Below are 25,373 nucleotides of genomic sequence, written 5' to 3'. Positions count from 1 at the left end.
CTTTTGGGAATTTTCTCTTTTGTGTTTTTCCCACCCCCTCATGCTTAACACTGCTTTGGGATGGACACAGCTCCAGAAGATTCTGGAGCTGTTTCCGTCAATGAACAAAAGAGAAAATTGGATTTTTGTCTTAACGTAAAATCCTTTTCTGTGATGTTCATTGACGGACACAGCACCCACTCCTCTATTGAGTTGTTTTTTTTTTCTTCTGACACTGACACTGCTTGCAACAAAACTGAATGCCTATAGAATGCAGTGTGTGAGTATATCCCCTGGGACTGCTGAAGAGGCGTGGTAAAGCTTTTTCCTGCCTAGTGTCCTACTCCTGTAGGGGGCAGCATAACCAAATGGTTAAGAAGATTCTTGAACTGTGTCTGTCAATGAACATCAGGGAAAAGAAATTTACGGTAAGACAAAAATCCAATTTTGTTTGGGTTGGGTTTGGGTTTAATACCACTTTAAATAAATCAGGCACTTTGTGTGGCAAAGATTTAATCTCTGCATTTGCAAAGAAACCCAGACAGACACCAGAGGTAGAATCTACAAAGATGTACAGTATACAGTATGTACTACAATAATGGAAATATGAGGTAGCAACATGTAAAACGTGACAGTTGCAAAAAAAATTGTTACAAAAAGTTTTTTGTAGGGAAACATTTCAAAAATCTCTCAAAAATGTTCTTTTGGTATATACACAATAGTATTCTTTCAATGGGGTTTTATGTTTCACATATCTTTTTAAGGCCCTTCAAGGGAGGCCAAATATCTGTCAGTTTCGAATATCTGGTAATAATAATAATAATAATACATGCAGTTAAACACACATATACAACAAACAGCGTGTTAACGTGTACTGCCCCAAAATAAATAATTATCAACCAATGATTAAGGGCCTGTTTCTATTTGTGCGTTGTGGTATTTGCGTTACTTACATACATGGCAATGCACCTGCACTATGTTACTTGTAGAATGCATCCCAATTAATGTACATGCATTTTGGTGCACTGCATAAAGTAGGTTCAAGTTTGTATTTTTTATCCATTGTCGTGAGTTGGAAGCCTGGGATGTTTTGGGTGTGTGAATGGGCCCTTAAAGTTATTTGCTGTCTCTTTCAGCTTCAGTGGAACATGTAAAAGTTAGCAGACTTACAGTAATTGTACAAATTTGTGAATTGTGCTCTGAACTGAATCTCACAAAAGATTTTATGATCCCATCAAGTGAAAATCCACAGCTAGATGAAGCTAGGTACAAGCATGTGGGATTTTTTGCATGCCTTTTCTGGTTGGACTTGTGGTGCCTTCTTTGTCTTAACTAACATAGTGGGGTTGATTTACAGCACTAAAGGAGAAGAACATTTTCACTTGGCTTACTGAATGCAGTAAAGCTATGTAAAAAAGAAAAAAAAACATGATTGATCAATTCAGGAATGCTACATCTCTTTCACTACCATAGAATTTAGGCTGGCCATACAGGATACAATTTTCTTTCAGTTTTCTGTCCGATTTTCTTGAAATTTACCTTCAAGTATGTAGTACGAAGGCCTGCCTAATTGGATACAAGTGAATGTGTTGTTTAGCTTTGACCTCTTGACATTATGTGGTTTGTGGTAGATCTGACAGAAAATTGTACAACAAAAGTTGAACATGTATGGCCAGCCTAAATTGTCCTTTTATCTCAGTAAATATTATGAAATTCACTTCAGTCACCCAGTCCTGTGAGTAAAATCATCTTGTTTTTTAAAGCTCCCTTGCAGATGATTATGTATTTGAAGTGAACTCGCTTTTACTTTTGTAAAGTGAACGGTTTCTACACCTTTACTAAATAAATGCATATGACTAGAAATATTAGAGCGCATCTTTCTGAATTCACACTTTGTGATAATATAGATATTAGCTAGTTGTCTTACTATAGCCTAGATTGGGGTATGGTACAAGATGGTGCTTGATCAGAAACTTGTGAATGGTTTGGTCATTTTATGTTTTTATGCCAGGAAACTACTATCTGCATGTGTATGGATTTCTTTCAACCTTCTTTACAAGAATGAGAGGCAAAAGTTATATTTGTAACTGCTAGTGCCCGTTAAAGGAGAACTCTACTACTAAATCAATATGTATATTTACAGACCTATTGCTATAAATCACAAGTATTCTGTTCTGCATATAGAACAACTGCATTGTAAAAAAAATGTATGCTTGCTCCTCGTGTATTCAAGGATCTGCTGAATTCCTATTACCCCCATTGTACACCAGCTGTCATATTAAACGAAACTCAGCCCGATGGTGCCTTTATTGGTTCTTTTTTTTACTGAAATGGGAACGAAGCAGGACAAAAATTATTTTTACAATTCATATCTGCCCCCATAGCTACATATCCCAAGAGCCCATTCCTACACACAGTGTGTGGGCAGAATCTAGAGTCAATGCAGCAGAATTGTTTTGCTGGGCAATGAAATCAATGTATGCGAGAGGAATGAGGGGTAGATGGAGTTCTGTAGCCCAGCAGGGTTGGCTGTCAAAACTGGTTGTAATTCTATCCACTGGAAGTAAAAAACCCAGTATTTCCAAGAATGCAGGAGAATGTGAATGGCCCATCAACTGGTCATAATGAAGGGGGTGGGGTTAGCCATAATGAAGGGGGGCAGCCATCAGTCCTCTTTAAAATCTAGTTAGAACAACTCAGAGATTACAAAGGACTTCCTTTCTTCACTTTGGGGGCTGATGTGAGTGGGGGTGAGAGAGAACGAAAGTTGAGTGTTAGTATGGAGGCTCAGAATTATTTTAGCCCCTTTATTCTTTGGACTCTGGGACGATGCCACATTACAAGATATATAGAAGTCATAATTAAAGTGGAGCGCCACCCAAAAGGGGAAGTTCTGCTTTAGGCCTCCTCCCCCTCCTCTTCCCCAAATGGCACTTTTTTTTGGGGGGGGGGGGAGTAGGTACCTGTTCCCACTTCTGCTCAGATTGATTTCTCTCCCCTTGCCTCTCAATTAGTTGGCCTGCATACAGAATGCATTATTTGTTTACATATCAGGAAATACAGTGAAGCACACATACAGCTCAGTACACTGTTCATACATAACAGAAGACACAGTGCAGCACACATACAGCTCAGTACACCATCTATACATGTGAGTAAGTGCCTGAGAACTTGTGAATGTAAATATGTGAGGAGCAATACCCCATGGGACATGTAGTTCTGGGCAGTAAGTGAGTGGTTCTAAAAGCAGAAGCTTTTTTTACCTTGCTATAGGGGCACTCTGTACTATACTTTGCTACTGGGGCATTCTGAAGGCAGGAGGAGCCAGAGGGGTCGGTGGGGGACCCCAGAAGAGGAGAATTAAGGCTGCTCTGTGCAAAACCATTGCACAGAGCAAGTAAGTATAACATATTTGTTGTTTTAAAAAAGATCACTCTGTGACAGGGAAGATCAACATCTGAACCCGGAGAAGGTGGAGACTGATAGACTGGAGGTAATATAAGGCATTACAATTACATTTAAAGTAAACTTTTACCAGTTTTGTGCATTATATTTAAAATTATCATATCCAGATTTATATCTCCCTGTACCAGCCAGCCACCCACATCCCCTGTGACAGCCAGCCAGCCACCACAAGGTGCCAGCCACCCACTACAGGGTGCCAGACAGCCAGCCGCCCCCCACAGGGTGCCAGCCAGCCAGCCATCCACCACAGGGTGCCAGCAACCCAGCCACCCACCACAGGGTGCCAGCCAGCCAGCGAGCCACCCACCACAGGGTGCCGGCCAGCCAGCCATCCACCACAGGGTGCCAGCAAGCCAGCCACCCGCCACAGGGTGCCAGACAGCCAGCCACCCACCACAGGGTGCCAGACAGCCAGCCACCCACCACGGGGTGCCAGCCAGCCAGCCACCCACCATAGGGTGCCAGACAGCCACCCACCACAGGGTGCCAGCAAGCCAGCCATTAAGCATTAAACAAAAATTAACATGTTCAGTACCAGATTTGTGTCAAAAATTGTCTTTATTTTTCAAAACTTTAAATGTACAAAATATCAGCCCATACCGATATGCGATGGCCAAAATATCGGTATCGGTATCAGCAATGAAAACTGATATTGGTCGATCCCTAATATATATATATATATATATATATATAGCAAAGAAGGGTTAAAACCTCTTGATTTTTATTTATGCTCTGTGTCACATTGAAGACATTTCATGTCTCACCAGTCACAGATCGGCAACAGGAAGTGAAAGGAAATCTGCACAAAACGGAGGGGAATACCTCTCTTGGACACCTTCACTCACCAGCAGCCCTTTTCCCTTAGCCTGGGTTCACGCATATGCAATGCGGGAACAAGCGCGATTCTAGTGCAGGTTTCCGCATCACATCTCCTTTGCAGGCAGTTCACATTGCCCTCTGCGAACCGCTGCAGGTGTCAATACAAAGTTAATGACACCCCCAGATCGGTTCACAGATCACAGTGCAAACTGTAAATTCGGACAGGAATCGGATCGCATGGGTGTGAACAATTGTAGGGGACCCAGATACTGTCCTGAGGGACATGTATCAATGCAATAAAAAAAATTTTAAACAATTGTTTTTACAGGAGCAGTGATTTTAATAATGCCTGAAGTGAAACAATAAAAATAAAAATCCTTTAAATATAGTGCCTGGGGGGTCCCCTCAACCACTTTAGCCCCAGAAGGATTTGCCCCCTTAATGACCAGCTGAAACTGCTGATCTGTCACTGCCTGTCTCACAGAAGATCTGCCTGCTTTGTTTACATAAGCAGGCGGGTCTTCTCACCGTTTCCCGGAAGATCGAGGGAAGAAGGCGGCAATCGCCACCTCTCCTCCCGTGGCCCACCTCCCGCTGTGTCTAAACACAGCGGGAGCGTGGCTCAGGCGGTGCGCGTGCGCCGCCGGAATCACATCCACTCCAGTCATGTAGTACTACGTGAATGGACGCAGGGGAGACGCACTGCCGCAGTAATATTACTGTTGGCGGTCAGCAAGTGGTTAATGTGCCGGTAAAGTGGCGCATCTGTATGATGTATGTAGCCTGTTGCAGCAATACAGACATTTCTAAAGGAAAAAATGTAATTTAAACTTGCTCGCGGCTGTAATGTATTGTTGGCTCCTGGCAATACAGATAATAAAACAGTGTAGGGTCTCCCCCCCCCCAGTCCATACCAAGCCCTTTGCCAAAACTGAAATAAAAAACAGCGTGGGGTCCCCCCCAGAATTCATACCAGACCCTTATCCAAGCATGCAGCCTGGCAAGACGAGCGAGTGCCCCCCCCCCCCTCCTGAACCATACCAGGCCGCTTGCCCTCAATATGGGGAGGGTGCTTTGTAGTGCCCCCGGCGTGCACCGATGCCATCTGATGTCAGAAGTAGGCGGTGCCACTGGGTGATGTACCCGGGTGGCCCCACCCCTTTCCTATAAAACAGCTGTCAAAGCTGAAGAGTGTCATCTGCAGGATGCCTCAGAAAAGGCAGAAAGCGTCTTTGAAATTTTTTCTATTTTTCGGGTGCAGCGGGCATCGTGATTGACGATGGATTTACATCGAGGGACACTATTTTTTTATTTTTATTTTTGAATAAAGGACTTGTTAAAAACTCTTTTGTGTTTATTTTTTTTTTTGTACACTTTTTTGGTTAATGGGTAGGGGTATGATGTATCTGATACCCATTCACCTAGGGGAGGGGCCATGATCTGGGGGCCCCCTTTTTAACCACTTTACCACCAAGCCTATTTTTGACACTTTTTGTTTACAAGTTTAAATCAGTGTTTTTTGCTAGAAAACTACTTAAAACCCCCAAACATTTTTTAGCAAAGACTCTGGAGAATAAAATGGCGGTCATTGCAATATTTTTTGTCACGCGCTATTTGCGCAGCGGTCTTTCAAACGCCATTATTTTGGAAAAATTACGCAAAATCAAATTTCACTGCATTTAAAAAAAACTAAACAGTAAAGTTAGCCCATTTTTTTGTATATTGTGAAAGATGATGTCACACCAAGTAAATAGATACCCAACATGTTATGGTTTAAAATTGCGCACACCCGCGGAATGGCGACAAACTACGGTCAATAAAAATCTCCATAGGCGACGGTTTAAAAATTTTTAACGGTTACCAGTTTAGAGTTAGAGTGTAGCTCTTTTTTAAAAATTATTGCTCACACTCTGGCGATCGCGGCGATACCTCACATGTGTGGTTTGAACAGCGATTTGCGGCGCGACTTCCATATACAATTTCTTTCATTAGCGAGCTAACGGCGACAGGGGCGGCAAAATTTTATTTATTTTTTTTCCTATTTATTTATTTATTTTATTTTATTTTAATACAGGTTTTAAAAAAAAAAAAAAAAAATCTGATCACTTTTATTGCTGTCAAAAGCAATGTAAAGATCCCTTGTGACAGCAATATGCAGTTACAGGTACTCTTTATTGAGGGATCGAGGGTCTAAAAGACCCTCGACCCCTCCACTACATTTCCATGCATTCAAAACGCCGAAAACGGCATTTTTGAATACACTCGTTTTTTGAATCTGCCACCTGCAGAGTAACCGGGACGTGACGTCATGGACGCCGCCTCCGAGTTACGTCACCGCTTCCGGCTTTGATCGGGACTCCATCCAGGGGGCAGATATGCCGGCTGGGTGCTCGGGTCGCCTGGTGGGACAGGAGACCCGGGCAAAGCCGCGGAAGGCGGCGGGAGGGGCGTCCCCTCCCGCTCGCCGGGGTAACGATCGAGCGGTTCCCGAGCCGCATCGGTCGTTACCGCCCTAATGCCGACCGTCGACTCTAAAAAACGGTACTGGGGTGATGCCTCTATCTAGAGGCATCACCCGGTACAACCAAGCAAAGCCAGCCGTCGTAGGTCTACATCGCTGGTCGTAAAGTGGTTAAAGGTGGCTTCCAGATTTCGATAAGCCCCCCACCCGCAGACCCCCACAACCACAGCCCAGGGTTGTCTGGAAGAGGCCCTTGTCCCCATCAACATGGGGACCTGCTGCTTTGGGGGGTACCCCAAATTACCCTCCCCATGTTGAGGGTAAGCGGGCTGGTATGGTTCAGGAGGGGGGGGCGCTCGCCCCCCATCCTGTCATGCTAGGCTGCATGCTCGAATAAGGTTCTGGTATAGATTTTGGGGGGACCCCATGCAGTTTTTTTTTTTTTTTTCACTCTTTCATAGGGTTTCCCATAACCACTTCAATACAGGGCACCCCTTCCTGCTCAGACCAATTTTCAGCTTTCAGTGCTCATTGGCATCTATGGGAAATATTGGTCAGTCTGACATGGCACTGCTTGCGGTCTTTATTATTGGCATCTATGGGAAATCTTGGTCAGCTTGACATGGCACTGCTCACAAACTATAAGTGACAGGGACACAAAACTTGGGGAGCACTGACAGGGGACCCAGGACTACAACATATCCATACATTTTAAAAGTGCTGTATAACCTGAACACTAAACCGACTGCACTAAACAAACTCAACACACTAGCCATTAACTACCTGCCTAATCTCTATTATCACACACTATACACGGCTGCTGTACAAACAGCAGCCTTATATAGTGTGGGGTGTGAACTTAGCCCCTGAGCCATGATTAGCTAAAGGCACATTGCCTTTGGCCAATCATGGCTCTGACAGGACATTGTGCTGTGATTGGCCAAAAGCATACAGCTTTGCCTTGCCAAATACAGCTTTGCCAAAGCATACAGGTCAGGTGCATGCTTTGGCCAATCACAAGCACTTAAGGCACTGCAATTGTGCAGTGCATTATAGGGCGGTCATCGGCAGGTGAACTTGCCTTTGAGCGCCCGGGTGTTTGTCTCGAACATCCACCCCATCCCTACTGGTGAGTATGTTGTAACCAGGTCCATGGGGAAAAGGTGATCTTAGACAGGCAGAAGATAAGGAACAGGCAGAGGTCAGGACAGGCAGGAGATGAAGCATAATCTGCAGCAGAGAATCGAGTGTTCAAGGAACAGGCTAGGGTCAAGGCAGGCTATCTAAGGTCAGAGTCAGGGTTCAGAGTGTTCAGAACAGGATATAGCCAGAAATATCACAAGCCCTGGACTAGTGGTGTTCAAGTAGAGTGCCACGGCTTTATTAGTAATATATGCTCCTAAGGGAAATGAGCTACGACAATACCTTGTTTTTGTTCAGCTATGGCAAGTTGGAGAAGTGGCCACACATGGGATCTGTTTTTTAATTATTGCATATGTGCCTTGGTGTTCTATCCCTAAGCAGTGTTTTCTCAGAAAAGGTTGTTTTTCAGATTTACAATAATTTATTTATTGGGATCATTTAGGTTTAGCAGAGTCTTTTTCTAACCTGTTGCATGTTGTGGATTTAGGATGGTGAAAGCATGTGCCTACAAAGGGTATTTATGAGAAAATCTGTTGTAATCAAACTGTTAACCTTGTCATGTTTTTTTTTTTCACTTCTAATGGAATAAACTCTCTAGATTACTTTTTGTGTTCGTTTTGTAAAGCTTTCCCGTTTAAGTTCTGACTATGCATAACTACATAATAATGCATGTGTTTCTGATATAAAGTCTAGGTTTACTGTGGACCCATACTTTGTCCATTCAAGGCAAAGTAATATAAGGTTTGCCTTATAGCCCATTTCCTCCCCTAATTTCTTTTACAATTCCTGCACTCCCTCAATTCTTGTTTGCCTGCTAGAGCCAAGTAAAAAAAAAATGCCTGTGTAAGAACCAAATCATCCAGGAAGGAGTTTACTTAGAGCTATGGAACCTACTGACACATACAGTAGTTTGGGCCTAGACATTGACCACACTAATACAGTGCACTGCATTGTGGCAGAAAGGGGGGGGGGGGAGAAGTCGCAGTAGTATTGGGGGGGGGGGTTTTCTCAGAGTTGGTAGGTGAATGGGAGTGCATTAAATATGTGAGACCCTGTTCAAAGTTAAATTTAAGTGGAAAATTGAAAGCACTTCTATGACCTGGTTCTGATGCTCTACTTTCACTATTTGAGGTTAGTTCCAGTAACCCACTGCAGGATTTTGTTAGTTTTCTCTTCAGCTGAAAAAAGGATTCAGACACTACCTGAAAATACATGAAGGGATATACAACTGTAAAAGGACAATTAAACTTCAAACTTAACTAACTTAAAATTAAACTTTATAGTTCAACCTTATTTAGCTTTATTTCCTTCAAGCATTTATAATGTTTTACATCTTTCCTCAGGTGGACACTACGGTGAAGAAGCTGCGAGATAGATATAAAGGCCCTGAGCCCTCTGACCTAGTAGAACTTGTAGAAGGGGAACAGTTCTTTGCTACATTTGAACAGGGGCTAAAGCTGCATTCAGGTACAATGTGTTTGAGCTATGGATTCTATCATTTGTATCCCCCTCCAAAACAGAACCTGGTGAGGAAACTGGGGATTCCCTCCATTCACACCTCATGAAATGATGTTCATGAAAGCACTGCATTTAACCGAATTTCATTGCAATCGCTGAGGTTGAATACAGTCCTAGATTCTACACCCTGATGACAGCATGTCACAGCTTACAAAGAACAAAAAAGAGGGACGTTTCAATAGCATGAGTGAACAGAGCTTAGCTGTAACATGATTCGGGAAAATACTGAAGAAAAAAGAGGAGGAGGGAAATTGATCAGGACTTTAAAGCGGAGTTCCGGCCACAAAAACATTTTTTCAATAAAAATACCCCCGGACAGTCAGGGCTAGTACATTCCACAATGGCTAGCCTCTGATCTGTCCCGGTTCGCACTTACCTGCAAGAAGAAATACTCACTTTTAAAATTTCTTCTCCAGCGTTGCCATCTCTGATGTGGGCAGCTGAAGCCAGCGCGATCCTCTTCTGCGTCCTCTTCCGCGTCTTCTTCTCCCAGAATGCGCCTTCACCGGCCCCTCTCGTCACTTCCGGTGCGGCGCCGCATTCCTCCACAGCTTCTGGGCATGCCCAGAAGCTGTTTAGCAAGGAATGCGGCGTCGCACCGGAAGTGACGAGCGGGGCCGGTGCCGTCGCATTGATTCCTGGGAGCGATGACGTTCAGCTCCCAGGAATCATTGCAAACCGGAAGTGACGGCGCAGGCCACGGCCGCCGAGGGAGGAAGTGGAAGACAGGTGAGTATTTCTTTCTACAATTACAAGGTAAGTAAAAAAAAAAAAATATCCTAACTATCCAATTCTGTTTCAGGTGGGGAAAAGCAAGCGGGTGGCCACAAAATCGGTTATGTCGATTTTGTGGCCGGAACTCCGCTTTAAATGAGGAAATGACAAGGTAGGGTCATATACCTACATCCCTAGGGCAAATAGAATAAAAACAAGGGGAGATTGTGACTTTAAATGAAACCCGCGGGTGCAATCCAAGAGAATTTGATACGTTAATAAACTCACATACATAATTAATATATGTACACACAAGATCATGACACAATAAAAATATATAGCATCACATTTAATTCATCAATATACACATAACATCATAACATAGTAATATCAATATTAACAAATGATTGCTGGTAGATAACATATAATTAATATATAAATGTCTACATATTGTTTCAAAACATAACATGATTGCACATACTGATATCAAAGTGTTTTTCTAGTCTAGCAGCAACATAAAACAATGGGATTAATAATGATTAAAAATTATATTTCATAAAAGTAATCTAGGGATAAACACATGATAGTTGGAACTTTGCATCCCAAACAGCTCTACGAGTTTTGTGAATATGTTCACTCATCAGGAGCAAATGTGAGATGTATATATGCACGAATCTACAATGAGATACTAAATGATTAATACAGTATGCAAGTAGGCCGAAAAAAGGGGGAGAAAAAGGAGGGAACGGGGAAATAACCCTTATGGTACTTAAAGAACAAGGGTACAATATGTAAAAATATATATAAAAAAAAAAAAATTGAAGGTGCATAGGGATTGTCGTTTCTGGGAGCTGTGGCAAGATGGTTCATGGCAGCAAGTCAGTACAAACAACATTGTATGGGCATTTAGAATTTTGTAGTGGTCCCTAATAAATAAACAGAAAAATATAATGAATGTCTATAGGAGACTTCTGGGGAAAGTAATAAACGTGTGCAAAAATATAGTAACATGTCTAATTTAATTAGAAACAGTAACCGAAAGGAATGATACCAGTGACAGTGACGCAAGGTGAGGACAAAAGACTTAACTAAAAAGTGAAGACACAAATCTCTGAAATTGGGAGATTGAGTGGTGAAAAAAAGGGGACTAGACATCAAAAGAAGCCAGTGACAATATGGAAAAGTGATAGCTTATATAGTAACCGTACAGGCCATATTCTAAGATGGTACTGGATCCCAGCATAACAAAGACATAGGAAATAAGTGTTCCACCCAGAATGCTACTTGTAGAGAACCACAGCCAACGGACCCTCCCAATGTCACGCTGGCATCTAGCAAGGAGGGTGGAGAGAAAAAATGCCCGTCCCGTACGGTAAACGGCGCCAAAAGCACTCCCCCCACAAAGATGTAGAGGAAGAGGTAATGCATCGGCGCGCAGTGTCACGAATGACGTCGCACGCATCGAGTGTAGGGCGTGGCGTTGATGCGCAACAGGTGTCTGCCCGACCCCCCCGTGTCTAGAAGACAGAGAAGGAGAGGAAAGCCCCGGATGCATATCGCCGCTCCCGGAAATGGATGATGCGGGAAAGTCCACACTTACTATTTTAATTAGTCCACATGAGAAAACTAAAAAACTTGCCCTTTTTTAGAATGATTGATTGATTTTTCTTAAAACATCAGTTGGTCCAGCGTGTTTTTTTTTTTTTTTTTTAAGTCTTGCCCGCTAATATGCATACATGTGTGTAGGAAAGTAGAAACTGACACATGTCAGTAAAGAGTATCTAAAACTATGAAACCTATGAAAAATGTAATATATTGCAGCTTTTCAGTCCCTTATATAAATTGGTTGGATTATTTTTCCTTTTTTTTTTTTTTGCTGGCTTTTCTTTCCTTTATTTTTGCCTGGTTATCATACTAGCACACCTTCTGTCTTATGGTGCCAACGCTTAGAGATAGCTTGGAACAGTATAACTGACAAGAGAACAGCACAGGCAGAAAGAACAAAAAGTTATCAAGATTTCTGGCAGGATCAAGTGTCTTTTTTTGCATTTAGTTAGTAGATAAAATAAAATGTGTAAATCGTATACTTTAGGCCTCTTGCACACTGCTGACTGAAAACACAAAATTTTTAGGCATACATGCTTTTTTTTTTTTTTATACTGATCTAAATGCAAATTGTTTTCAATGTGCCTGTATATACAGGAGCGTAAACATGCGCTGTGTATAGATCAGTAAAAAAAAAAAAAATACAGAAATCTGTATTTTGTAAACGTGCAAATACATAGATGTACCACACTTTATTTTACCTTAAAATAAAGCTAGAAGAATTTGTATGCTTTTTTGTGCTTACTCGCAAAATAGGCAAATAAGTGTACAGCCCATTCCCGTGTTTTGTTTTTTTTTCTACCAGGAATGTCTGATGCTCATATATCAGTTCTGTGTGCCTTACTTAAAATGGGAACAAATAATAGAAGTTCAATGTTAGGGTTTGCATACATCAGTTACACACCTCATCCTTGCAAAGCTGCACTCCACATATAAAGTGAACTATGCATGGTCAGCTGTACCTTATGCCATTGTCGGTCAATTTGCCTACACCAAGTCAAACATTCAGCTGAAGAGGTACCATATTCCTAATGTGTATGTAACAATGGAATTATTAACTCCCTTTTGGTATCTCAAGCAAGCCATGGACTGATCGAAATTTGGCTGGTTCAGCGGGAACCGGACGAGTTTCGATCCATCTATGGGCAAGGTGGTTGTACTGAAGTCAATGTATCAATGCACTATAGCTGCCGGCAGTGATCATTGCATTCCATCTTCCATGTGTGATCATATGCGGGAACCCCAGCAGGAGGCCACCCCACTAAAAAGCAATGGGAGGCTGATCGTTCCAACAGCTAATCGTAGTGGCTCATACGTGAATGCTAATGGAGCAATTCTCTGCGAGTGACTGGACCTGGATGCAGACAGCCTGCAGCCGTAATTAGCTGCAGGAGCTGTAACACTTTGATAACTCAAAGAAAGAAAAGGTGAGCCACTCACTGTGAAAGCCAACTAATGGTAATGCTAGTGGTAGTAAAGTCTAAAGTACAAAAATCACTGATAGGCAGGGTTTTTATAACAGAGGAGACCCTAGAGGTCTCTTTTGTCAAAAATACCCCCTGTCTTTTAGCAGTAATATGATCTGAACCATACATGATGCACAGCTCAGGCAACATTTTTGACTGCGCTGTGTGCCACAAGGATTTGACTCCCGTGTTCATAAACTGTAGCGATGTCACTGTTGCCCAGCCATGCAAGCGGCGGAAGATACAAAACCTGAAAGGAAGACCTGGGGAAGATGGAAGCGCCAGGGACCAAAGTGAGCGGGGACAGCTCAGCACTGGAGGGCTCCATTTTCAGGTAAGTACATTATAACTTAAATCTGCAGGGAGAGCATTTTTTTTTTTTACGAGACTTTACCACCGCCGTAAGTATATTAATAGTTGTAGGAGCTGTCAGCCTCCCATTACTTTCAATGAGACTGCTTCCTGCAGCTAATCGCCGGGAACCCCTGCTTGGGTTCCCATTTATGATTGCATACAGCTCCATTCCAAGTTTGTGACTCATTTTCACTGCATTGTATCTTCCTCAGTATCATTTACAGTTTTCTACCCCTTATCCACAATCTAAAAATCTTCTGTAGGTATAAAGTGCAGGCATTTCATACTTCTTAAAAGAAGCCTGCAGATATTGCCAAATACTGGGAAATACTAACAGGCTAAGCTCTGACACTTCAAAGTGACGGAGCTTGCTGTGGAGCCCTACCCCCTTTAAAATTTCATGAATCACTATGTGCGCATAGGCACCGAGGCCTGAGTATCCATACACTTCAGCTTCAGAGCAGCTGAGCTTCCTATTTGCTGATGTAGTTGTCACAGCTGCTGAGAAGTTTTGAAAATGGATGGGCGGAGCCTGATGGGGATTCAAATACATTATTTCCCCATCGGGTCTGCTCTCCTTGTGATTAATAGCAAGCAGTGGCACAAATCCATAGCCAATTGGCTATAAAATCCATCCACTGCCTGCTGTCAATCACAAGAAGAAAGCAGACCTGAGGGAAACTAGTCCATCCGCTTCCCCATCAGGTCCGGTCCACTGTCACTGTCGGCTGTGAAGTCGACAGCGTCTTTGACAACCAGTGACATGTGGGGAGGGAAAGTGGAAGGGGGTAGTGCAGTGAATGTGCTACCTTGCTACATAGTGAACAGAGACAGGCACTCTGCCTGTCTCTGTAGGCCAAAATTTGACGTACAGTGGTATTAAACTCAAAATGTATTATAGTGCACCTTAGCAATTTTTGCATATGGCAGCTGCATTGGTTTTATTTTTTAGACTTTCTTTCCTTCATTTTCACCTGGTAATCCAGCCAGTGTGGGTTCTTTCACATGAGCGTTCCGTCCGGTGGACTATGTTTTGCTCAGTGGGTGATCGATCTGTTAATCCCCCGGTAAGCAGGCGGATGACCGGTCAGTGTCTGCTCACTGTGCTGAGACGGACCTGTCAGAGCCCCGCGCTCCTCTATGGGCAGATCGGATGAAAACGGACCCCCTGTCCGTTTTCATCCGATCCGATTCTCCAGACGGATAGAAAATACTGTTGCCATCCGTCTGGATTTCTTGAACAGGATTGGATAGCAGCGGGTGTCAGCAGACATGTCACCGCTGACTTCCGCTGCGCCATAGGGGTGAATGGAGCATCCGATCAGGTCCGCCTGAAAAACTGACAGGCAGACCTGATCAGAAAGCCTGTGTGAAAGGGGCCTTAGTCTGTTGTTTTTTTCAACAGAACAAGCTGTCCTACAAATGCACTCACAGGCGTGTTTACAGTCCGCTTTAATTTATTTATGTAAAACCTTTAGACCCCGTTCACACTGGGGCGACTTGTCAGGCGACCTGGCCGCCTGACAAGTCGCCGTGGGTCGCCTGCCATAGAGTAGCACAGGACCCGTTCTAATAGGAGCGACACAAGTCGCTCCGACTTAGGAAAAGGGTCCTGAGCTTCTTTGGGCAACCTGGAGCGACCTGCATTGACTTCAATGATATGAAGTCCGTGCCGGCCGCTCCGAGGTCGCGGTGCGAGCTGCGCACCGCGATTACACAGGTCGCCCCGGCAAGTCGGGTCGCGCCTGTGTGAACCGGCACTTAAAAAATGTGAGGGCTTCAATTTGTTTGTTTGTTTAATTCTGCTAGTACATCTAAAGTTGGGAACACATGTCTCTTTTTTTTTCAGCCAAATTTCTGCATCCACACTAGCAAAGGAGATGGAAGAATCCCCCCTGCCAGGACATTGTATTCTGACAGCAAGTTAAACTAGATGGAATTGTGTCTTTTTTCAGCCAGACTTACTATGTAACTATGTAGCAAGGCTTCTCCGCTGTCAGATCAGTGCTGTAGCCAATTGACTTCAAGCTGCTGATCGAATAAGGTTTTCCAGCGGGGGGACTATTCGACAGAAGCTGATCAAATCGGGTTCTGTCAAACAATGAAGGCTACATACAGATCGCTCTTCATATTAATAACAATACTGCTGTGTAGACACCCTATTATAGGCTGTGTGTTGCTGGCCTGTACACACAGTGGGAATAAAGGGGGGAAAAAAGCCTAAAAAAGAAAACTAATGTAGTCACCACATCTAAGGATTTTTGATTTCATACTGCTTTCATCACCTTAGGTTTTAAAAGCTTTGAACAGCCATAATGCCACTGTGTAAAAGTCTATAAATACAAAGAGTTCAATGCACTCCATACAGCAATGAAACTCAGACATAGGAGGATTCTGTGGTAGAATGACACATGGCACCTAGAAGCATAAATCCAGTCCACATTATCCCCAGCACACACCTGAGAAGCAGGCACTTAGTGGTCTTTCTGTTGGTGACATTAATGTGTCTTGTCTGTTTTTCTGAATAAAGTGTGCTGGTGATATTTTGGACTTTGTAAAAGGGGCACTATCAAGAATTACCTTAGTTTGCTGTATGTGTCAGTAAAGTTACTGAAACTGGCAGCAGGGATTTCTGATTCTGGTGCTGCCATAGTGCCAGAAAAGTGTAGTAGCACTTTATTGAATTCCCCCAGTATCTTTAGTCTTGTTTTGAACCGCATCCAATTTGCATAACGTGAACCAGCCCGGCTTTCAATGGAGTCGGTTCACATATATGCAGGCAGTTGCAGTGCAAGTTAAAAAAGGGTTGTGTGCGTTTTTTTCTGTCCGGTTCAGGTGCGATTTAGGTGTCAAATTCGCACCTGAACCGCTGAATGTAAATCACACCGGACTCTGTACAGAAACCGGCCCCGCATATATGTGAACCCAGTCTTAAGCATGTACTGTTTTCGTCTAAGTGAATGACTTCTATTTAAAATTTCTGCATTTATGAAGCTTCATATCCATATGATTTTTTCTTAACTTTGTTTTTTTTTTCATTTTATCACAAATACATGGATTGTCCTCTGTCATTGATTGTGTTATGGAGCCTGGATTGCTAAATTTCAAATTCTTTATTTTGATTCAGAGCGTCCAGATTGTGTGGATGGAAAAATATCTTTTGTGTTCTATGCAAAAATGAAAAACATGAAGGAGGTATATGTGACGTCTTCTACTGACAGAAAGCAAGAGGATGTTAAAGGGCAGGTGAGTGAATTCCAGGGCAAAAAACCTAGTGTCCAGAACACAATATCAAAAATCATTATCTACAAAACTGATTCCCATCTCTTTTCTGCTTTGTGAAAAATGCATGTGTCCCATCATGCCTTATCTGCTATCCATACACTTATGTTGTTGGAATGCTGTCTAATGTGACAGTATACATGTTGTAAAAGTATTGATTCACTTATGTCTTGGTCCTGTTTCCTTAGGTGTCATTTTACCGTGGATCAGTTCCAGAAGCTTTACCCGTGGAAGCCCATAAGCATAGAAAAGGCACAAAGTCTGACTGGATGGCCACTTTGCCTATCAGATTACCAGTAGGTGGAAGTTTTGTTTAACCCTTTCACTGCCAGAGCCTTTTTTGCATTTCATGCACATTTTTAAAAAACAATTTAGGCCTTAAGATTACATAAAACCCCCATAACCATAGGCATGCACACGGAATGTGACGGGTGTCACCCCCATTGTGACCCTGCCCATGCACCAGTGGGCCCAGGGAGCAAGGGAATCAGCTGTGGGCAGGGTGTTGCGGACACACATGGTGGGTAATCTTCGTGATGGAGAGCGGGGGAATGGGCCGGTAAATATGTAATTTATCAAACTTTTTTTTTTGTGAATGAAAACAGTGAGTGATCAGTACAAATCAATCACAGTGCTCATTCATAGCTGAAGCAAAGTAAATAATGTAGACTGTGTTTACTATGCTTCAGTTTGTGTATGAACAGTAGCCTCTCCACAGAGCCTTCTGTTCAGAGCAGCTGTGGTTGCAGAGAAAGGGACTAAGGAATTTATATTCTCAGCCCCTTCCTGTGTTTAAAACGTGAGACATTATTGGTCTGTTTCAGCCCCTGATATTTCACCAAAGTTTCTCTCCCTCTGCTCCCCACAGCATTGCAATAAATAAAATAAAAAATTGGGGTAAAAAAATTAGGGGCTCATTTACATCAGTTCTGTATCCCATACAGTGAGAATGAATGGTATGTTTGTGTGGCTGGAGCCGCCTGTTACTCTATGAGGACACAGCAGCTGTATGAACACAGCCACAGGTCCTAATTTGACAGGTGTGTGTGAGGAGCCCCAAATGCACACTGTCTGTATTTGGGGCTATATACCTGCAGCCACACGAATGAGGACCTGCAACTGTATTCATACAGCTGCTGTGTCACCATAGTATAACATAGGTTAATAAAATACAATAAATACCCGCGCCCTTAATAGCAGCAAACTCAAAACACTGGTATGTAAATCTGTATATGCATCAAATAGAGTTGCGCTAAAACTAGTAAAGAAAAAAGTCCCAATAGTCCACATGCAATCAATTGCTCAATATGCGTAGGAATACTGGATAATATTGATAGCAATAGTTCATCATTGCAGCAATAAGGAATGCGAGAGGTACTAATAGGACATCCACCCAGGTGATAGATCGACAAAAACAGAGTGAATTCCCAGCCACCACATACTGCTTCTTACCGGACAATGGTGGGTCTGGAGCAGTGAGTGGTTAAGGACCACTGCAGCCTTTCACAGGACCGTACAGCTCCCAGCACTTCCACAGTCAAGGTGTTGTTGCACAATCCTATTCAGAATCCTATTGGTGCCGTATCTCACATGTATTGGGGGATATTAAACAAAAGGGACAGGCCCATAGTGCATTATCTTTTGACAACCTTTTTTTGGGTATACATACAATTATGCACTCACCCATTCGATGTTTAAAATAGGCACATATCGTAGCAAACAGTGGTGATCAGCCTGAGTCTGTCCCGCTGTGTTCCTTCCGCAAACCAACAAAATACGTCACACCCGGAAGTCCAAGCACGGCCATTTTATTGGTTTGCGGAAGGAACACTGCGGATTGCGGAAGGAACACTGCAGATCGCCGCTGCTCCTCCCCTGGCCCGATTCCCGCTGTGACTGAAAACAGCGGGAGCGCGCCTCCGGCGGCGCGCGCGAGCGCCGCCTACAGGGGGAGGAGTCCAGCGACGTAGGTCTACGTCGCTGGACGGGAACGAGCCACATTGCTGCAGTAGCAGCAATGCGAGCAGAGGTAAAGTGGTTAAACATCGAATGGGTGAGTGCATAATTGTATGTATACCCAAATAAAGGTTGTCAAAAGATAATGCACTGTGGGCCTGTCCATTTTGTTTAATATCCCCCAATACATGTGAGATACGGCACCAATAGGATTCTGAATAGGATTGTGCAACAACACCTTGACTGTGGAAGTGCTGGGAGCTGTACGGTGCTATGAAAGGCTGCAGTGGTCCTTAACCACTCACTGCTCCAGACCCACCATTGTCCGGTAAGAGGCAGTATGACTGGGTGACTGGGAATTCACTCTGTTTTTGTCGATCTATCACCTGGGTGGATGTCCTATTAGTACCTCTCGCATTCCTTATTGCTGCAATGATGAACTATTGCTATCAATATTATCCAGTATTCCTACGCATATTGAGCAATTGATTGCATGTGGACTATTGGGACTTTTTTCTTTACTAGTTTTAGCGCAACTCTATTTGATACATATAACATAGGCTGCCTGCTCACAGCTCCAACCACATAAAAACACTGATTCATCTGTACAGGCCTCAGCACCCATATGATGGTGCTCCGTGACTTTATTCACACAGAGCTTTATTTATTACTCAGTACAGTTTTATCTTTTAGATGTTGCAGGAATTGGGTGTCAGTGAGTGTATGTGTAATGCAATAGGCTGTGCACACCTATGCCCAAAACATTATATATTTTCTGAAAGCAGAGACCCTAAAGAATAAAATAGTGGTAGTTTCAGATTTTTATGTCAAACAATATTAGCACAATGGTTTATGAAGCACAAAATGTCAGTGAAAAATACACTAAACTGGAGAGTGCAAAATCTGGTGCAGCTTTGCATAGAAACCAATCAGCTCCCAGGATTTTTGTCAAAGCTTAATTGAACAAGCTGAAGTTAGAAGCCAATTGGTTTTAATGCAGAGCTACTCCAGATTTTGCACACTTCAGTTTCAGTAAATCAATCCCAATATATTTTCAAATGTTTTTGGTAAAATATAAAAGATAAAGCTTGTGCTAGATAGATACCCAATACTTCAAAACTTAAAAATGTGTGCACCTGTGAAACTGTGACAAACTTTGATACCCTACATTTTTCCATAGGCGACGCTTTAAAAGCCTCTACTGGTCATTAGTTTACAGTTAATAATGGGCATAGAATTATTGCTTTCACTCCGGCATGCACAGCAATATGTAACATGTGTAGTGTAATCAACATTTTCTTGCATAGGTGCCCCCAACACGTTTGCCTTCGTATGTGCTTGTATGTGGGGTTGGGACGGAGTGCAAACTTTTTTGGGAGGGGGGTTTAAGTGCTTGGGTTTTTGCTAAAACCTTATTTTTTATCACATAGGGGACAAAAAGCCTGCTATATGATGTGTTTTGGTGACATGTTCTCCTTGGTTCTCTCCAATGAAGCTAATAGAGCGCAGATCAAGCTGTACTATCTTTTTCCCTGGCCAAACCAGCTGAAGAAAGTGACATCAAAAAGCGGAAGGGACTTTTTACATGTTGCTTCCGGGTCAGTAGGAAACGGGGATCAGCGAACAGATGTTCACTGATCCTCCTCCCACCTACCCTGCATGCCAATCCTGGGTTCACTAATGGTAGAATGCCTGGGGAAACATGGCTGGAGCACACGTCGTGACAGAAGAACAGTGCTGCCAGGGTATGTGGAAGCAATCCGGCAGCTGATGAATTGCTTCCATCTAAAAGCTGACAGTCAGCTTGTCAGATTTACACACCTTTCCATCTGATGCTAAAAGTACGGCATACATCCATAAGAGCGAAAGGGATAAAGAGGAACAAGACTCCAAAAGCTGTGCCTAAAAAAGACAGGTAAGGTATAGGAGAGGTTAGGACTTAGGAGGTTAGGAGGAGAAAAGCTCTTCACGTTCAAACATGCTTGCAAAAAGTCATGCTTACAGGTGCTCTTACTAAAGTCTATGGGGCCAAAAACACTTTATGATCCAAAATTGTAAATGTACTTCATTAAGTGTAGGGTATAGAACATACAATGACTGAGTGTTTGAATTGTGAACGAGCAATATTACAAACAATGGGATTCTACATGTTGAAAATAGCAAGGCGTACAAAAGGCTCAGGTGTGAATGGGGACTAAAGGACCTAAAAGACTGGTCACCATTACTGCATGGGGCCTCTCATGCTGATCTTATGCTGCTACCTGCTTATCATGCCTTGTTCTGCACTCTGTCTCTCTATCAAGGTGGTTTTCTTGGTAGGGGCAGGATTTTGCTTCCTTGTGTCAGAGCCTCCAGAATGCAGAACAGATAGTTTGCGCAGTAATGCCTTCACCTGATCTAATTTTTAATGTCTTTAGACTAGCAGTCAGAGGCAGCAGTGCCTTGGGTCTCAAGCCACAAATATACAGATATGAGGCTGTAGGTTCAGGAGTGTCTAGGCACCCTCATGTACCTGGAAGTGCATTGTTCTTTTTCTGGAGGAATTGAGGACAAAGTACATTTTTCAGGATGCTGCTTAGGCTCCATTAACATTCCTAAATGTTCCCCATAACATGGCAAGCTTCATTTTTGAGTTCAGGTCCCTTTTAATAAACAAACCAAGCTTATTAATAAAGTATAAATTGTAACAATTTTTGTTCTGTTTTTCTCTTTTATGTACAGAAAATAAAAAATCTTAACTGGGAGAATGAAAGGCAAAGAATTAGCTACTCACTTCGTCCCCTGAATTTAGGCAATGCCGAGGTCGGTTACCTCACAGAAACCAATTTGCTCAGTATTGCCACACAGATTGGATCAGACTGGATGAGAATTGGCATTAACCTTGGTCTTCCCCATACAGAACTACAACGTATTAAGCAAAACAACAGGTGAGTTCAGGAGCTCTTCACCTCAGTCTAATGCAGCCTTTTTCAACCAGGGTGCCTTGAGGCTTTTTCAGGGGTGCCTTGGAAAAATGCCTAAAAATTGATCACAAATGTTATACAAGCCAGCAGGTGGATGAAGCCTGCCTTTTAGTTACACGAAGCCATGGGTTTTCATTGTACGACTTTTAAGACACCGGCATCCTAACAAGCAATGATGTCATCAGTTGATAAGGAGGAAGTCTGTCACCTGCATAGCATCCTTGTTTGACCCTCCCATGCCCCTCTCCCTCAGCAATGGGGGTCACATTGTGGAAAAAAAAGTATGTCTGGACAGCCGCACTCCAATGCAAATATTTATTGAAAAGAGGATAAAAATACCACAGCATACAGGCGGTACGGACCAAAGAAAGCTGACGCGTTTCACACTACTAACAGTGCTTAATCATAGCTATAAGTCGAACTTAATAAGTTATATAGCTATAACTTGAGCTTAATCATAGCAAATAAGTTGATTTTTCAATTGTCACCAGGACACCATCAAAAAGATCATTCTACCGGTATCTACAACCTTAGTCTGAGAAAGATAATCAAGTTTGATAGTAACTGGATTTAATATCACATGAATCACTACCTTGCTCAGGACACAGTTTGGTGAAGAGAGCCAATTAATTAGAATGGTTTCACTAAAATAGCTCTTTACAATACTGTAAGTCTTAGCCTTTTTGTAAACTGTAACTGCCTTGCCCCCCCCCCCCCTCTAATGAGATATTATCCACTTGGTGAAGTCTCATTTTCCGTTAAGTCTTATGGAAAGTCTGTACTTTGCCAGGGGTCTGTGCTGGATTGAATTAATTTTTATAGGCATCTTTGTGACTTCATGGTTGATATCTCTTCAGATCAGGGACAGGTAAGGTAGGTAAGGAGGGCTTGGAGCAAGCCAAACCTCCAATAATACATTTTAATTTTCAAGTTGTGCTGTGATGTGATACAATCCCCATATTTCTCTACAATAACTGCTTTTGTAATTTAAATTTAGTAATTTAAATTTCACTCTAAAAAGAAAAGAATGACCCAAGAGTATTTTCTTCTCCTGTAGCAATGATTTCAATCAGCTGGTATTAGATATGCTCTTTACGTGGGCACAAAGGAACTCTACAGAGCCAGACTGCATAGAGAAGCTTGTGCTGGCCATGCGGGATAGCAAGAGAGAGGACATTGCAGATGAAATAGAAGATGTGATTGCTTTGGGAAAAGAAAAGTACAGACAATCTATCCAAAGAGTAGGTCTTGACCAAGGCAACAGCAGTGAAGACTCAGCCATTGTCATGAGCCAGTCATGAGGACTAAACAGACAGAAGATGGTATATAAGAGAGAAGTAATTAAACAGTGGTGCTTTTAGCTTTCCTTCCCTGACAAGAAAAGACGTCTCGATGTTCTACCAGAAGCCTCAAATCGCAACTACATGAAAAGAATTTGAAAGGCAAGCTTCATATACTGAAAAGAGCTACTCTGTTTAAAGATAATAAATTAATTTTTACTTTGTCGCGCATACTGTACAGCATAAAAGAAAACAACTATACTCCTGCCCAGCAACATATACACTCCCTCACTGATTTGTTTGGCCACCAATAGCAAAGTAGAATACCTGGTACTTTGGGGTATTGTTGAGCCTGTGACTTGCATTCCTTCCTCATGTGCCAGCACTAAGTTTCTCTTAATTGGCCCTGTGCTTCTACATAGGGCCAGAGAAGGGGGCCATAGCCTTGTGTTAACTCTCACAACCCGATTTGGAGGTTACACAAGGCTTTCATTTACCATTTCCAGCAGCTGAACAGAGGAGGAAGGGGTGGTCTAGGTTTCATTTTTCTCTGCATAGGCAAAAGAAAGATGAATAAATAGATTGCTTGCATGTGAGATATATATATATATATATATACACACAGTATATATATATATATTTTTTTTTTTTTTTTCCACACACATTTTATTCCAATCTAAGATGTGAGAATTTCTCTCACTGGGTATTTCTGCAGCCCACACAAAACAGTCTTCACTCAAAGACTAAGGCAAAAGACAAGGATAATAGACTGTGCACCAGAGTTTAGTAAATGAGATAAACCTTCTGTTTGCAAAGGATACCCAATCAAGTGCAAGGAACATTAAGTGTTTTTGCTTGCACATGATTGGATGATGAAAGTACGAAAAGCTTCTGCTCATTTACTAAACTCTGGAGCAACTGTACTTGCAGAGTGCAAATGCACTTTCCAAAGTGCAAAATCTATTTGCCTTTAGTAAATCCACACTCATAGGCTGTCCACTTTGCAAGGGAAGTTGCATTTTGCAAGGAAATTTGCCCCAGAGCTTAGTGCATGAGGTGAAGCTCTTCTGACTTCCATCATCCAATCATGTGCAAGTAAAAATGCTGTTTTTTATTTTCCTTGCATGTGATTTGGTATTCTTTACAAAGTGAAACATTACCACATTCACTAAGTTCTGGGGCAAATTCAGCAGCTTATTTGCCTTTAGTATATTAGCCCCTATTGTACCAAATGCTATCAACATAGGCTTTTTAATTTCTCTGTGTTACCCTATAATGTGATATTTGGAAGAAAGATGGTACTGCATTAGGCAGTAAAACCTGCAAGGTTGAGTGTTTAGAGCCCTTTCACACTGAGGCGCTTCTAAACTGCCCATAAAACGATGAGCACTTTTCAGGCACTTTTGAGGCATTTGCGGTGCGCTTTTTAAAGTGCACGTGACTCCCAAATGTCTCTAAAAACCATCTTGAAGCGCTTTTCAGTCGCTTCCTATTCATTTCAATGGAGAGGGGCGTATTTGAGGCGCTTTTTTTTTTAGGTCTCCCAACATACTTCAAAGATGCTGCATGCTGGATTTTTTGCCAGCGCACCGCCCTGGTGTGGAAGCATTTATTGATTTTAATGAAAAACATTTTTCGTGAGGTTTTCAGGCACTTTTTTTTTAACGCCAAAGCACTTGAAATGCTCCTCAGTGTGAAAGGTCTCTTATGGCGCTTTTCCACTGCATGGAACCGTACCGGTTCGGCCCGCTTTTGTGCTTTTCCACTGCGGTACTGCATGGTATAGGGTCGGAACGGTTCGGTACGGTACGGTATAGGTTTGCTTTTCCACTGCATGGAACCGAACGGTACGGTACGGTACGGCTCTGAAAAAACAGTACCTACTCGATTGTGGTTCCAACAGGTACCAAACTGGTACCATATCCCACAATCCTTTGCATGCAGTCACTACTAGCCACTGATTGGTCAGAGAATCACACCCACCCCGTTGTTATCCCACCCACTTAACTTTAGTACTACTTTAGTGGAAAAGCAAACCTATACCGTACCGTACCGAACCGTTCCAACACTATACCATGCGGTACCGCAGTGGAAAAGCAAACCGGGCCAAGCAGGGCCGAGTAGAGCCGAGCCGGTACTAGCCGGTACTTGCAGTGGAAAAGTGCCATTAGTGTAATGTAATGTATTGCAAAAAGAATATGTTTTTATCAGTCACAAAAAGCCTTATCTACCCTACCATGTGAATGTCACTACAGAATGTTGGATTTTTAAAAAAGTATGCAACATGCATCTTTATATATTTATTATATATGAAATGTATGTACTATGTCAATATGTAAATTTTATTGTGTACATAGTATATATGTAT

At 42.6% G+C, this 25,373-nt stretch overlaps 1 protein-coding gene across 1 annotated transcript in view; it reads left to right on the top strand.

The window, feature by feature from the left end:
- PIDD1 (p53-induced death domain protein 1) overlaps window positions 1–23,126 on the top strand; it is a 77,273-nt gene extending 54,147 nt beyond the window's left edge. Inside the window, exons 11-15 of the mRNA XM_082269851.1 lie at window positions 9,211–9,334; window positions 16,652–16,770; window positions 16,995–17,102; window positions 21,484–21,689; window positions 22,783–23,126. Coding sequence (XP_082125977.1) covers window positions 9,211–9,334; window positions 16,652–16,770; window positions 16,995–17,102; window positions 21,484–21,689; window positions 22,783–23,026 — 801 coding nt within the window. The 3' untranslated portion in view covers window positions 23,027–23,126. The remainder of the gene's footprint in view (window positions 1–9,210; window positions 9,335–16,651; window positions 16,771–16,994; window positions 17,103–21,483; window positions 21,690–22,782) is intronic.
- Window positions 23,127–25,373: the final 2,247 nt, after the last annotated feature.

The sequence above is a fragment of the Pelophylax lessonae genome (assembly GCF_965119305.1).
Source record: "Pelophylax lessonae genome assembly, chromosome: 10".
Classification (NCBI taxonomy): domain Eukaryota; kingdom Metazoa; phylum Chordata; class Amphibia; order Anura; family Ranidae; genus Pelophylax; species Pelophylax lessonae.
This window is presented reverse-complemented; position numbering and strand designations above follow the sequence as displayed.